This window comes from Leptinotarsa decemlineata, unplaced genomic scaffold (genome assembly GCF_025532065.1).
Source record: "Leptinotarsa decemlineata unplaced genomic scaffold, Ldec_3_MD MMD2_tig00001393_RagTag_RagTag, whole genome shotgun sequence".
Lineage (NCBI taxonomy): Eukaryota > Metazoa > Arthropoda > Insecta > Coleoptera > Chrysomelidae > Leptinotarsa > Leptinotarsa decemlineata.
The window spans coordinates 7,790,458-7,802,672 of record NW_027412562.1 but is presented as its reverse complement, the minus strand read 5'-3'; the positions used below and the strand labels follow the sequence as shown (position 1 = coordinate 7,802,672).

General features: G+C 32.6%; 2 protein-coding genes across 2 annotated transcripts in view; one reads left to right on the top strand and one right to left on the bottom strand.

Annotated features, from left to right (window-relative positions):
• The window catches only part of LOC111506663 (mitogen-activated protein kinase kinase kinase 7), a 167,267-nt gene extending 156,606 nt beyond the window's left edge, over nt 1-10,661 (top strand). Inside the window, exon 8 of the mRNA XM_074175941.1 lies at nt 3,769-10,661. Within this exon, the coding sequence (XP_074032042.1) occupies nt 3,769-4,002 (234 nt within the window). The 3' untranslated portion in view covers nt 4,003-10,661. The remainder of the gene's footprint in view (nt 1-3,768) is intronic.
• On the bottom strand, nt 10,234-11,642 carry LOC111511221 (uncharacterized). The gene is made up of 3 exons (XM_023167238.2): nt 11,314-11,642; nt 11,106-11,257; nt 10,234-10,645 (listed from the first exon to the last, which is right to left on the bottom strand). The coding sequence occupies exons 1-3, from the start codon at nt 11,494-11,496 to the stop codon at nt 10,372-10,374; spliced, it is 609 nt and encodes a 202-aa protein (XP_023023006.1). The 5' UTR covers nt 11,497-11,642; the 3' UTR covers nt 10,234-10,371.
• Nucleotides 11,643-12,215: the final 573 nt, after the last annotated feature.

The following is a 12,215-nucleotide window of genomic DNA, read 5'->3' as shown; positions in this document are numbered from 1 at the left end:
CAGCAACTTTTTCAAGCAAACGAAAAACCTGTATTTTTTTACCACCCTGTATTGAAGTAACGGAGATTAGGCTGACGTGTGGGAAGTGTCCAAGTATCACCTAACTCCAAACCAAATTTCGATATCATAGTACTTCTTAACTAAAAGATATCGGCATTTTTAGAAGTCATGATTTTCGAAGAAAAAAATTGAAATTAATTTTTATTTCGAAAACGGTAACAGATAGGTATAGGGAAATATCAAGAAAAGTTGTCGGGCAATTGTTGGAGATTCCAAAAATAATATTATATACAGAGTGTTCCATTTGAAAAATCAAAGTTGCTACTGCTTTCTAATAGAAGCGGCAACACCGCATTGTCGAAAATATTTTAGTTGGCTAGAGAATGTCCGAATATGCCCTCCATTAAATTTTCAAAGTGATCCGTTGTCTGGTGTATATATATATATATATATATATATATATATATATATATATAATATATATATATATATATATATATATATATATATATATATATATATATACAGTGCATTTCAGTACCGGGCAGGCGGTCCCTGGCAAAAATCTGGCATGTAGTTTTGCCATTTTTCTGAGGCCATAACCTTTCCAGCCGATTGTTGTACTTCCGGGCGCTTTGGACGAGGTCCACCAGTGGCTCTCCACTCATCCATTGTCACGTATCGACGTAAAAATTCCGATTTGTTATGTTTAAACATGGCCAAACACTGTTCACAATTATCAAGACGTTCTTGTTTTTTGTCAACAGTGAGCTCGTACGCATTCAAATTTGAACAGAGATTTCTCATAGTCAAATGCTCATGCAATATAAAGCCAACACTGACGTGACTTCCCTTTTCGTTCATTCGAAATGATTTTGTGAATTTGTTTTGTTTTCTTCTGTTACTGCCTCATTTGGTCGTCCACTGCGTTCTGCATCATCGGCGTCTCTACGACCACGTTTTAACTCAGCAAACCAACGTTTAATTGTTGTTTCTGATGGAGCGGAGTCCTTATAACACTTTTCAAGCACTTGCTTTCCTTGAACGGTATTTTTTCCGGCAGTGTGAAATTAAAACACAAAACTGTTTTTGATCCATTGTTTTGAAAATAACAAAATTAGTATCACTCTTAGCACAATAATTCATAAACTTATGAGTTGAATATTATGAAATTTCAACAGCTTTTTTTTTAAGGTTAGTACTAACTGAAAAAGAGATGAATGCAATAAGCCTAGCGCCATCTATGTGTTAGGCACGAGACTTTTCAGCCCATGTAGTATACTGGTAATGTAAAGATAAATAGTACCTACAGATAGTGAAAATTCTAAAATCATTAAGATGGATAGACTTTTCAGTTTGTTTCTTCTTCATAGTCGTCTTTTGATTTTTAGAGAATAAAAGATATACATGCTATACATGTTTTTATAATTATTCTTTTACAACTTTTTCATTTTTCCGATATATTTTGTTCAACGTTTGTTTGAAGGTGATTGACAATGTTTCATGATGAATTTCATTAGTTCGGACTTCCATTGTCCAATATTATATAAAATGATTTAAAATCCCTGAAATAACCAATACGAATGCAAAAAATTTAAAATAATAGCTCAAAATAACCATTATATTAAGCAAAAAAAAACAAAAAACCCTGTAATGAAATACAAGTAAAAAATAGAACAATCAAACAAAAAATATGAAATAAAAGATTAAGAGATTCCAAGTCAAGTTACTTCAGGAGTTTTAATAACAACTTTCACTCTAGGAAGTGAGAATGTTGTTTGAAAGGATACAAATAATCTCAGGATCACAAATCATACAAAATTGTATACTTTCAGAGTAATAATAGTAATACTTCATTTACATAAATACAATATAAAGTTGTATAGGAAACTGTCAACACAGTAAAAAAAAAGAACAGACCTATTTTTTATTAAAAATTCTGCTAGTGTATAATAACGATTTTCTAACAGATATGCTTTCGGTGTTTGTTTAAAATTCTAAAGTTGCTTTGAAATCTTCACATATTCAGGAAAATTATTGTAAATTTTTGGACCAATGTATTCTGGTCTAGAATAAGTCATTTTCAATTTCGCAATTGGCACATGGAAATATGTATGGGATGGATTTCGTCAAAATAAACAACTTTTTTCTATAAAATGTTTAACGAAGAATGATTCGTTTTCGAAATACAGATTATTGTCAAAAGTTTTTTGCAATTTTAGTTATTTTCATCAAAAATATAGGAAAAAGTTGTTTATTTTGACGAGATCCACCACATACTTAGTTTTTGTAATGTTCTCAGCAACTTCACTTAGCGCCCTAGGAACTAAGTAATATTCATTGATATAGAAAATTGTAAATATCTCGAAAACGATCACCTCCAGCGTTGTTGAGGAAGTGTACCTTTTTTACTTGGAAAAGGTGTGGGAATTAGGTTTTTTCATGAAAAGTACCAAAAGTTTACTGTCAAAGTTAGGGCAATTTGACAGTGTACGCAGCCCCCTCTAGATGTTACATGAAAATTGATACGAAATAATGATTTCTCACGTCAAAAAAAAACCCGGGTACCGAATTTCGTGCAAATAACTTATTTTTTGCAAGAGTTATTTTCAAAAAGCGAACAAAAAAATCTAATTTCAACACCCCATATCTCCGAAACGAAGCATTTTCGGACATAAGTTCATATAGACTTTTTTTCTTAAAATTGTCTCAGGAATACGTCACTTGAATATTTTAACGTACTTTTGTTACACCCTGTGTACACATTTCGAATATAGAGACTGATGCTAGAGTTAAAATATTATAGTTTTCTAAAACTGTTTAGTGAAAATCTCACAATAAAGTATTTTTGAAAAAGGCATGTGTTCAATCTTGAATAGGATTTATTGCATTTGAAATAGAAAAGTATAAAATTCCATTTGTTTATGGAGAAGTTGCTAGTTAGTGGTAAGATTTCAACAGTGATCGTCCCTAAGGAGTAATAATTACTTTTCCGGGTTTAGTGACCACTTTTCAGGATAATTACTCATTTCAAATTTAATTTTACTATTCACTTCTAAGCTTTGTCAATGAGAAATGCTTTCTTCGATAATGAAGTATATTTTCTCATAAATAATTTATTTATATAAATAAATTTATATAAATTTTTTTGTCAGAAATATTATGTACCTCAAAACTATTATGTAAGCATATGTAAAAATCACTGCAAATATTTAAAAATTGTACAGTGGCTGAAGAACTTCGGTCGATGGCCCTTTGGTATTCACCAATAAAGATACTTATTATTATTTATTTATTTTATAACCCATATTATTATTTCAAGACAGAATGGATGTACTCCAAAGAAGATATTTTCTTTCGTGTAATTCAATATCTATATGACACAGTTGTTTCAAAAGGGTTTTTTTTCCAGTTTGTGTCTGAAAGTTACTTCTTTGCATCTACACATCTTTGTAATGACTTTATTTTGGAATAAATTGCACTCTTTTTTTCTTCGGAAGATTGGAAGATTTTTTAGAATGAAGATGGAGAAGTACAAAGCCAAAACCTTTCTTTTCCACAAATTGATCTCTCCAAAATTATACCACTATTGTTTCGCTTTTTTCTAAAATGGCTAGGCAAAAAATCTAACCGGATTGCTCTTCTTGAAAACTGTTTAGGTTGGTTGGATGTGCAACTCACTTTTGTATCGATATAACATTGAACCTTGGGATACTTCCCTAATAACTAATTCAGACAAATGATTAATTATTGCTTCTATCCTTTCAGGTTCAGACAGAATTAGTATTACTATCGCAAAAGAAAAACCAGTTACTGGCTGACGAAGAAGAAGACCAGCGGCGAAAAATGAACCTGAAAGCTTTGCAGGAGGAGAAAGAATCTTTAAGGTTAGCTAGAGACCTTCTGCTACAACAAAAAGAAAGGAATTCGGCACCTGGTAATTCATCGAGGAATTCCGGAGAAGGATGGATTTATGTTTCCCGGGAGGATGCCGGAAGTTAGCCAAAAAAAATGGTGAAATTGTGTAAAGTTGACCGTGAGTGATCTGCACTCCGAAAAAACGATTGTCGATAAACTTCAAGATGAATTAACAAGGCATAGCTGTTTTTCGAGATGTGAAATCGCAGTGTTAACTGCTTAGTGTTTATGACTGGAAAATAACGGCAAATCAAACAGTATAAACTTTTATGGCCGGAGATAACTATGGCAGAGCTATTTTCCGGGTATGTTGGCCGTGGTCTGTAGGTTTTTCTGAGTGACTACAACTGCGGTGGATATTCTCAAAAGTGATAAGTATACGGAAGAAGTGCTCAAGTTGTGATACTGAGCTGATACTGCATTAGTCGAATGTTCCTCCAGTTTTCTCCTATTCTCCCTATTGGTTAAATCAAATGACCTGATTTGTGTGCAATTCAGAACAGTTAGCCAGATTTTATTAATGTTCATTCACCCTTCCTTCCCGTTGAAACTATCTGTGTTTATAAATTTCTATTGCTACTCTGTATACTTGGATAGTCACTCTGAGTTTTGTCAAGTATTCGTGTTTCTTTGAACTAGATAACGTGAATTTGCCGAAGATCACAGTTTCTCTTGTACTTACACTTCTCTTCGTAGACCGACCCACAGCTACAAGGGTGTCGCAAAAGACTCTCTGGGGTCCGCAGCTGACCATCGATTGTCTCTGATATTCATCATTGGCCTGAATATGGTTCCACACTGGGTTTTCCAGAATTCTCCGAAGACATTTTTTGGTGATTAAGTTCCTCGTGGAGACTCAGGTTCACAGATGCATAGAGCCCTCTGAATTACAGATACCCATACTAGTGAGTTTCGTCATGATCTCCTTGTACATGATGATTTTTGTCAAATACATTGTAGGGCTGATTGGAGAAGTATTCTCAGCAGACATAACCGCTCTGTTCACTTATCATCGACGTTGTAGGTTAAACACCAGGCATAAAACCTGGAGACTGACGCCTACAAACCCAAAAAATAGCTTTGACACAATAACGGCAAATTTATACATCATAGTCGTTGTTTGAACTGTCTCGATTTCAGTCTCGGCCGTTATCTTAAGCATAATTTCAATTCTAAGACTAGTGATATGTAACATATAATAATCTGCGTCCATTCAAAAAACGTGATTTTTTTTATAAACATTGTGAGCATTTGTTGTACTACCATGAAAATAAAAAAAATCAAAACGAACACCATTAATCACCAGCTATCAACAGTCAACACAACCTTTATTTGTAGGCCATTACATAAAGTGAAGAAGTACCTGGATTTGTGGAGCAGCGGGCGTGCACATTGCTCTGACTTTGTTTTAATCATATGTAGTTTTGAAAGTTGAAATTCAGAAACTTTCAAGGTCACCAGTTAAGAACAAAAACTGTGATGCTTTTATAAAAACATACACATCTTACTTTTTCTTGATATTAAAGTCAAGACTGAAATTAAGATAGACAAGGACGATGATGTCTCAATTGGCCCTGACAAGTTGAATGACTATGGAATAGATATCGTGTGATAATGGAGGTTTACAGATTTAAAGAAATATAATTTATTCAATGTTATATAATACGGTTGTCAATAATTTTTCTTGTTCAAATTGTACTGAGAATTCAATTTATTGGTTTTTCATTCAGTTCACTGCATTGATTTTGAAAAGATTGAATTTTTCATCAATACTGTTTCACACTTAAAATCTGTTACTTTAATATGATAATATTATAGAATCAAGCAAATTGACAAATCGAAATACATTCATAATGAAGGAAAACATATTCAAAATACATCAAATTTTATCCATTTTGAAATTAACAAATTATGTGGCTAGAGTGAGATGAACGACGCGACGGCACAAATTTAAGAGATTGTTATTTTTACTTATGAATGTCATTTGTCAAGTAAATTGTTAGTTATGCAACACACCCAGCCATTGGGGTACCAAAGAAATTACTCAATTAGAAAGAAAAACAGATTTCAAATTATTGAACATACTAATAAAACGTTATATTCAAACTAGCAGGCAATTTTTTTCAACCTTCCCAGCATCGAATGGGGTGATTTCTCCAGATTGACCACTTTTGCTTGTATTCAAGTACCGTTTCAATCAACAAATATGAAAAAATTGTTAATCACTTTTCTATTTATTTAAAAATGTATGGAACAGCTAATACAATTCACCCCACGCTTTATCGGGTGTTACAGTTTTTAAATTTGAATAATCATTGTTAATCAATTTATACAATGTGAAACTCGGGAAAGGAGTTTTAGGTGAGAATTCACCCCACGCAGTATTGGGCATTCTAAAAATCACCCCAAACTGGGAAGGTCGACCACAGAACTAAAACTTTGGGTTTTAGTTCTACATATGAGGGAATTGTCCAAAATATTAATACAAATTTGATGTTTGTATTATGAAATTGGTGACTCTTCTATCTCTTCTCATTATCAACTCAAAACAATGCGCAGACATCTTTTAGAGCTATACTCTCAATTTCAGATTTTTATGGTTTACAAAAATTTTATTTGGATATTATTGAATACTCAAAGTTTTATCCTCATTTGCATTTCGTAAATTAATAAATGATTATTTTATAATTTCGTTCACTTTTTAAATTAGTTGTTAACTTTAAGTAATCACTTTTAAGTATCTATGGCTTGTTAGTTATTGACTCATACAGGATTATGTTGAACAATCTTGTTATACGATGTTATATCACGTAATAGGACTGCACCTTTTATACTAGACTTTTTTTATATTGTATAATTATTACCTTATGAATATATTTTCATGAGTGTATTCATTTGGATAATGTATTGTAAATTATGTATATTGTACTGTAAATAAACTTGAAAAATTAATTAAAGAAAGTTGTTTGTACAAATATAATTTTTTCTTTTATCAGTTTAGAGCGGTTCTCGAACTTTTTCTGTGGTGGAACCTTTTTGGAAAGCGAAATACTGGACAGAACCCAACAATAAAACGATAGTTTTTAAAAGTGTTTTCTTTATTGATAAGCATAATAAAACGATAGTATAACAGTTACTTATTACTTACATAGCAAGTATAATGATAGAAGATATTAAAATATAAAAAATCTAACTAATGGGAGGTATGAAACTGTTTTTTATTTTTCATCAGTTGGTTGATATTGGGTTTAATAGAAGACAGTTGAAGTCTCATATCAGTTTCGGTCTCCAGTCTATTGCAGTATTTTGTTTTCGTGGCTGTATAGGTTAAGAATCCTGTTTCACACAAATATGTTGTTAGGAATGCGAGAATATTCAGAGCCATTTTGGCAAGCATCGGATATTCATCACGGATTCTGCACTAACAATCGTTGAGAGGCGTCGTTTTGAACAGTGACTCCATAATTGTGTCTGATGACATTTCTACAGAGATTCATGTATCTCGCTTGACATACTTTTGGTCTCTTATAAGTTGGGTACAAAAGGATTATGAATTCAGTTTCATTTTTGTATTCTGTTCTTCGGGAAAATACTTCTCAAAAGATACGTGCGTCGAAATGAGACATTGGAGCAATTCTTCAAATACAATATCTAAAAACATTTCTGAGTCGTTATCACTAACAAAACTCACTGAGTGACGTGAAGCTTTATATTGCTCTCTTACCAACGCAAATAATTAAAAAATCCAATGTTCTTTTGAAGGCAGTTATTTTGTTACAGGCCTGAAACACTGTTATCTGTTTACCTTGCAATGATAATTTAATTCATTCAGTTGTTTAAAGATATCCGACCTAACTTCAAATAGCCTTTTGTTAAAGTTTTACCGTGAGACATCCATTGCACTCTGTATGGAGCAGCAGTTTTTTATGTTTGCTGCCATAATCTTCACACAATAATGAGAACAATCAGGATTGTAGTGGTCGTGATTTGACAAAATCAATTATTTTACAGCTTCATCAAGAACTAATTTTAGATTTGATGGCATTTGCCTCATCGCAAATGCTTGTCTATGTAGGATACAATGGCTGGAACTACAATTAGGTGCTTTATTTTGTATTCGTAGCAGTAATGCTGTTTTACAAGTCATCGCCTTCGCCCCATCTACACAAATGTCAATGCAATCGTTAAAACTCGTTATTTTCTTCAAAAAATATATTTATTTCATTAAAAATTTCTCCTCCGGTAGTGTTTATGGGCAGCGGTGAACACATAAGTATGTCTTCTTTAAAAGAACTTTCATATGGATATCTCACGATAACCAGCAAGATAGCCAAACCAGCGATATCAGTCGATTTATTCATTTGCAAGACGAATCGTGTTTTTTGTATACGTGTAACTAGTTCTTGTTTGACGTAGCTTGCCGGATCATGAATTCCTCGAGCCTTTTAGCGAATCCAAAAGACAAAGTCGAGAATTCGGAAAAGTTTGAAATTTTCGAAATTAATGTAAGGACTGTGATGCAAAATATTATGGACAGACAAAAAGATCTATTAAAATATATATAAGGAACACTTAGCACACTTAAAATATGGAAGACCTGAAAAATCAGCAGTCGCCCATCATATTTTGCAACAAAACCATTTCACAGACTTTAGTTCATTAAGATTAGTTATACAAATTAACAACAGGCATCTAGATGCCTATGAGAGTATAGAAATAAGTAAACACAATATTATGAATAACGATGGTGGACTAGTACCTAATTTTATATTATATAGCTTGTTAAAATAATATTTTAATTATTAGATTTACCTATAACATAAGGACACATTGTAAAATTAATTTAAGACTAGTAGATAAGGCAATAGCAAGTATCTTCCTCTTGAAGATGATCACTTGGTATGGGTATATTCTTATGGCATCGAAACCAAAGTATAATTGTCCCAATGGAAGAGCCCGGAGGCGTAGTGCATCAGGAATTCTTGCCACATAATCGTACGCACAATAAGGAATATTACCTTAAAGTTATGCGACGCTTGCGAGAAAAAATACGAAGAAAATGTCCGGTAATGGGGACCTAGACTAGGTCCATACTCCAGACATCTCCAGAAGATGACAAATGAGAGTGCCAAAATGTCGTGAAAATGATCAAAGGATAAAAAACACAGAACATGGAATAAAACCCAGAAAAACAAACCATCATACCTTGTCCGTGATAATACCGTCGAGTATCTTCGTTTTTTATTTCCATAAATGTAAAAGTTTTTGTATGTTATAGCATTGTATATAGACTAAGCATACAAAGGTTATAGTATTTGATAACTGGAAATGAACGCTATGTATTTGGCCCCTTGCGACTTTTTTCTGTTCCCTAGATTGAAGAGACCCATAAAACGACGGCGTTTTGCGAAGGTTGAGGAGCTAAAAACCGAATTTCTGAGAGAGTCAGGGACATACCAAAAAGTGCATATCAGAACTGCTTCGAGTATTGGAAAAAACGCTGGAGGAAAAATTGAAATTGATAAATATTTTTTAATAAAAATGAAAATTCACATTATTTTTTTGAACAAACCTCGTATATGTAATTCGAAAAACCTGACAATATACAGGATGTTATTTTGAAAAATTTTCACATTATTTCTATATGTATCACCCTGTATAGTTGAAGTATTTTCAATAACACCTCGAACTAAATTTAAAAATCGAACTATGGGAGTATTTTTGAAGTTTTTAATTGTAGCATAATTTATTTATTTCTGTGTAACTGTGTTTCAGTTTACTATTACTTCAGAGGGTTGAGTTATATCAAAATACATAGAAGCCCTAGTGTTTTGAATCAAAATTTGTCACATGTACAGCTACCGGACTGAGTCATGGCCGGTGGGAGAAATCGTATGTGCGTAGAGTTTGGGTCAGTGTATGACAAAGTATCAGGAAACTTTTGTTCGCAATTTGGATGTTTACGGCTCAAATAATCTTACTGGTAACAGATTTCTACACATCTACTGCACATCTTGAGGGAGGAGCTTGTCACCGGCCATGACTCAGTCCGGCAGCTGTATTTAATTAAGATCTTTGATTCATGGACCATAATGTGAAAATTTTCCACATAATATCAATTTATTCCCAAATGTAAACAACAATGAAAATAGAAGTCCCAACTAGACATTGCCAAGCAGTGTCACTTGAGATTAGAGTTTCTGATCAAATATTTTACGAGGTAAATAATCTCATGAGGGATATTCTATGACATTACATGTGTCACAATCTATTGCTTGATAAACTGGGATTAGCTGAGTAGGTGAAAAAAAAACATTTTCTAAATATCTTACATGTTTAGTAAATATATGAAACAGAATTGCTTTTGATGATGGTAATAATAATGCAGTGCGAGTCTTTGACAACTGATAATGAAATGGCATAAAATAACAAAAGTAGATGAAAATGATAGCACTAAATAGGTAAAGTACTACTGCTGACAGATCTTGAAAACATTTTTGAGAAAAATGAAAGTCCGGCAGTACCGCCAGGTATACTGGCTATCACAGTCCAAAGTAATGAAATTATCTGGCCGATGGCAAACAGCACAGTGAAAGGGGTGCTTTGCAGGTGCAAAGCGCAATATAAAGTAGCAACTAGTGTTCCTCCATAAGTCATTGTCAGAAAAAGCCTTTCCTTGGCAAACATACCCTTCAGGAAAGCCAGGGGCCCAAACAGAAAAAAGAAACTGAAAAAAAACAAAGTTATCATCAAAATGAGTAAGCTATCTCAATATTATATCAATCTGATTGTAAAATGTAAATGATTGTAAAAGGAAAATAAATGTTTTTAACGATAGATATTCATTTCAACAGTTTTGTCTTCTAGGGAAAAACTGAGTAAAATTTTGCAACATAATTTATTTCTTGACTTTGACTCTGTAATTTTGCCAAAAATGATGAAGACTCTAGTAAACTGATATATTCATTCAAAGGATCATTTCACCAAAGGGTTACATTGGTTAAATAAAAGTTTGCAAGGTTCTACTACCAGAAATAAGTTTCTGAAATAGATAATTTTATGACAGTTTGGATTTGAGTGGTCGTATCTTCAATAATCGATCTGTATCAAGTTTTAGATTGGATTCGTAATTAACGAACAAGATAAAGTAGGTAAAAGATATGTAAAATATCTAAAAATGGTATTACCTCAAAACGAAAAATGTACTCCCCAAGGTGAATAGAAGAGAAAACTTTCTAGCTTTGAACAGAAGAACTGGAATGTACATCAGAGACAGGGAAAAACATAGCAATCCCATGCCAAGACACAATCCAAATAGTACTATTCGTTGAAATCTCGACTGAAAAACATTTGATATAAGGCAGACTATAAGAATATGCATTTCAGTTATCTTACAAGACTAGGGCAACATTCTCTTTTCGACTCCTGATACCAAGAGCTACCTTCCTCAGTTTCTTCTTTTTTAAACCAACTGGATATATTGGGTTTTTGTATTGCTGGCATGTCCAACTTGAAGGTCTTTTTTTTATCGCTCTGTAAGAGCAAATACTCATCCAAATCTTTCTTTAAATCCGCCATTTTTCTTATTTTATAGTATGAAAAAATGTACTAAGGTGTCCAATAAATTGAATTACATTTCATTAACATGGTCAATATCAAAATTGACGTTAGTGTGAACTGAATTGACAATAAATTGACAACACAACATAAACAAATAAAGTAGGTTATGTGAACGTGACACGCAGAACACTACCAACGTAATTGTAGTAAATACTGCCAATGTTTCTCTTGGGATGTCTTTGATATAAATAATTATGGTTATTCTACCAATTTCGGTTGGAGATAAAAATACATCACCAGAGTATCGACATTAACGTTTTAACATATAGTTGCTTCATTAAATAACTTCAACGGTGACAAGTGTTCATAAGTAAATACAATTCCGTATTGAGTGAGACTAAGAAATGTGTTCAATTTTTTCCTGGATATGATGTGGAAGCTAAGAAAAAAAGGAATACTTTTTGAACATATCTTTGGGTTATTCCAATGTGAAATCAGTTAGAATCCCGATATATATGTATGAAAAATTGTTGATCCATTATTCAAAATATAATTTTGTAATGAGATAATATATGACATTTATATTTAATAAGCAATGTTACCTTTAAGTTTTAATAGGCATACTGAAAATTAGTTTCGATAATAAGAGCATTTTTTAATGTTTCACTTAACAAAAGAGGAGACATTTGATATTGTATGATTGGCAACTACAGGTGACAAAAACGATATTTGTTCTG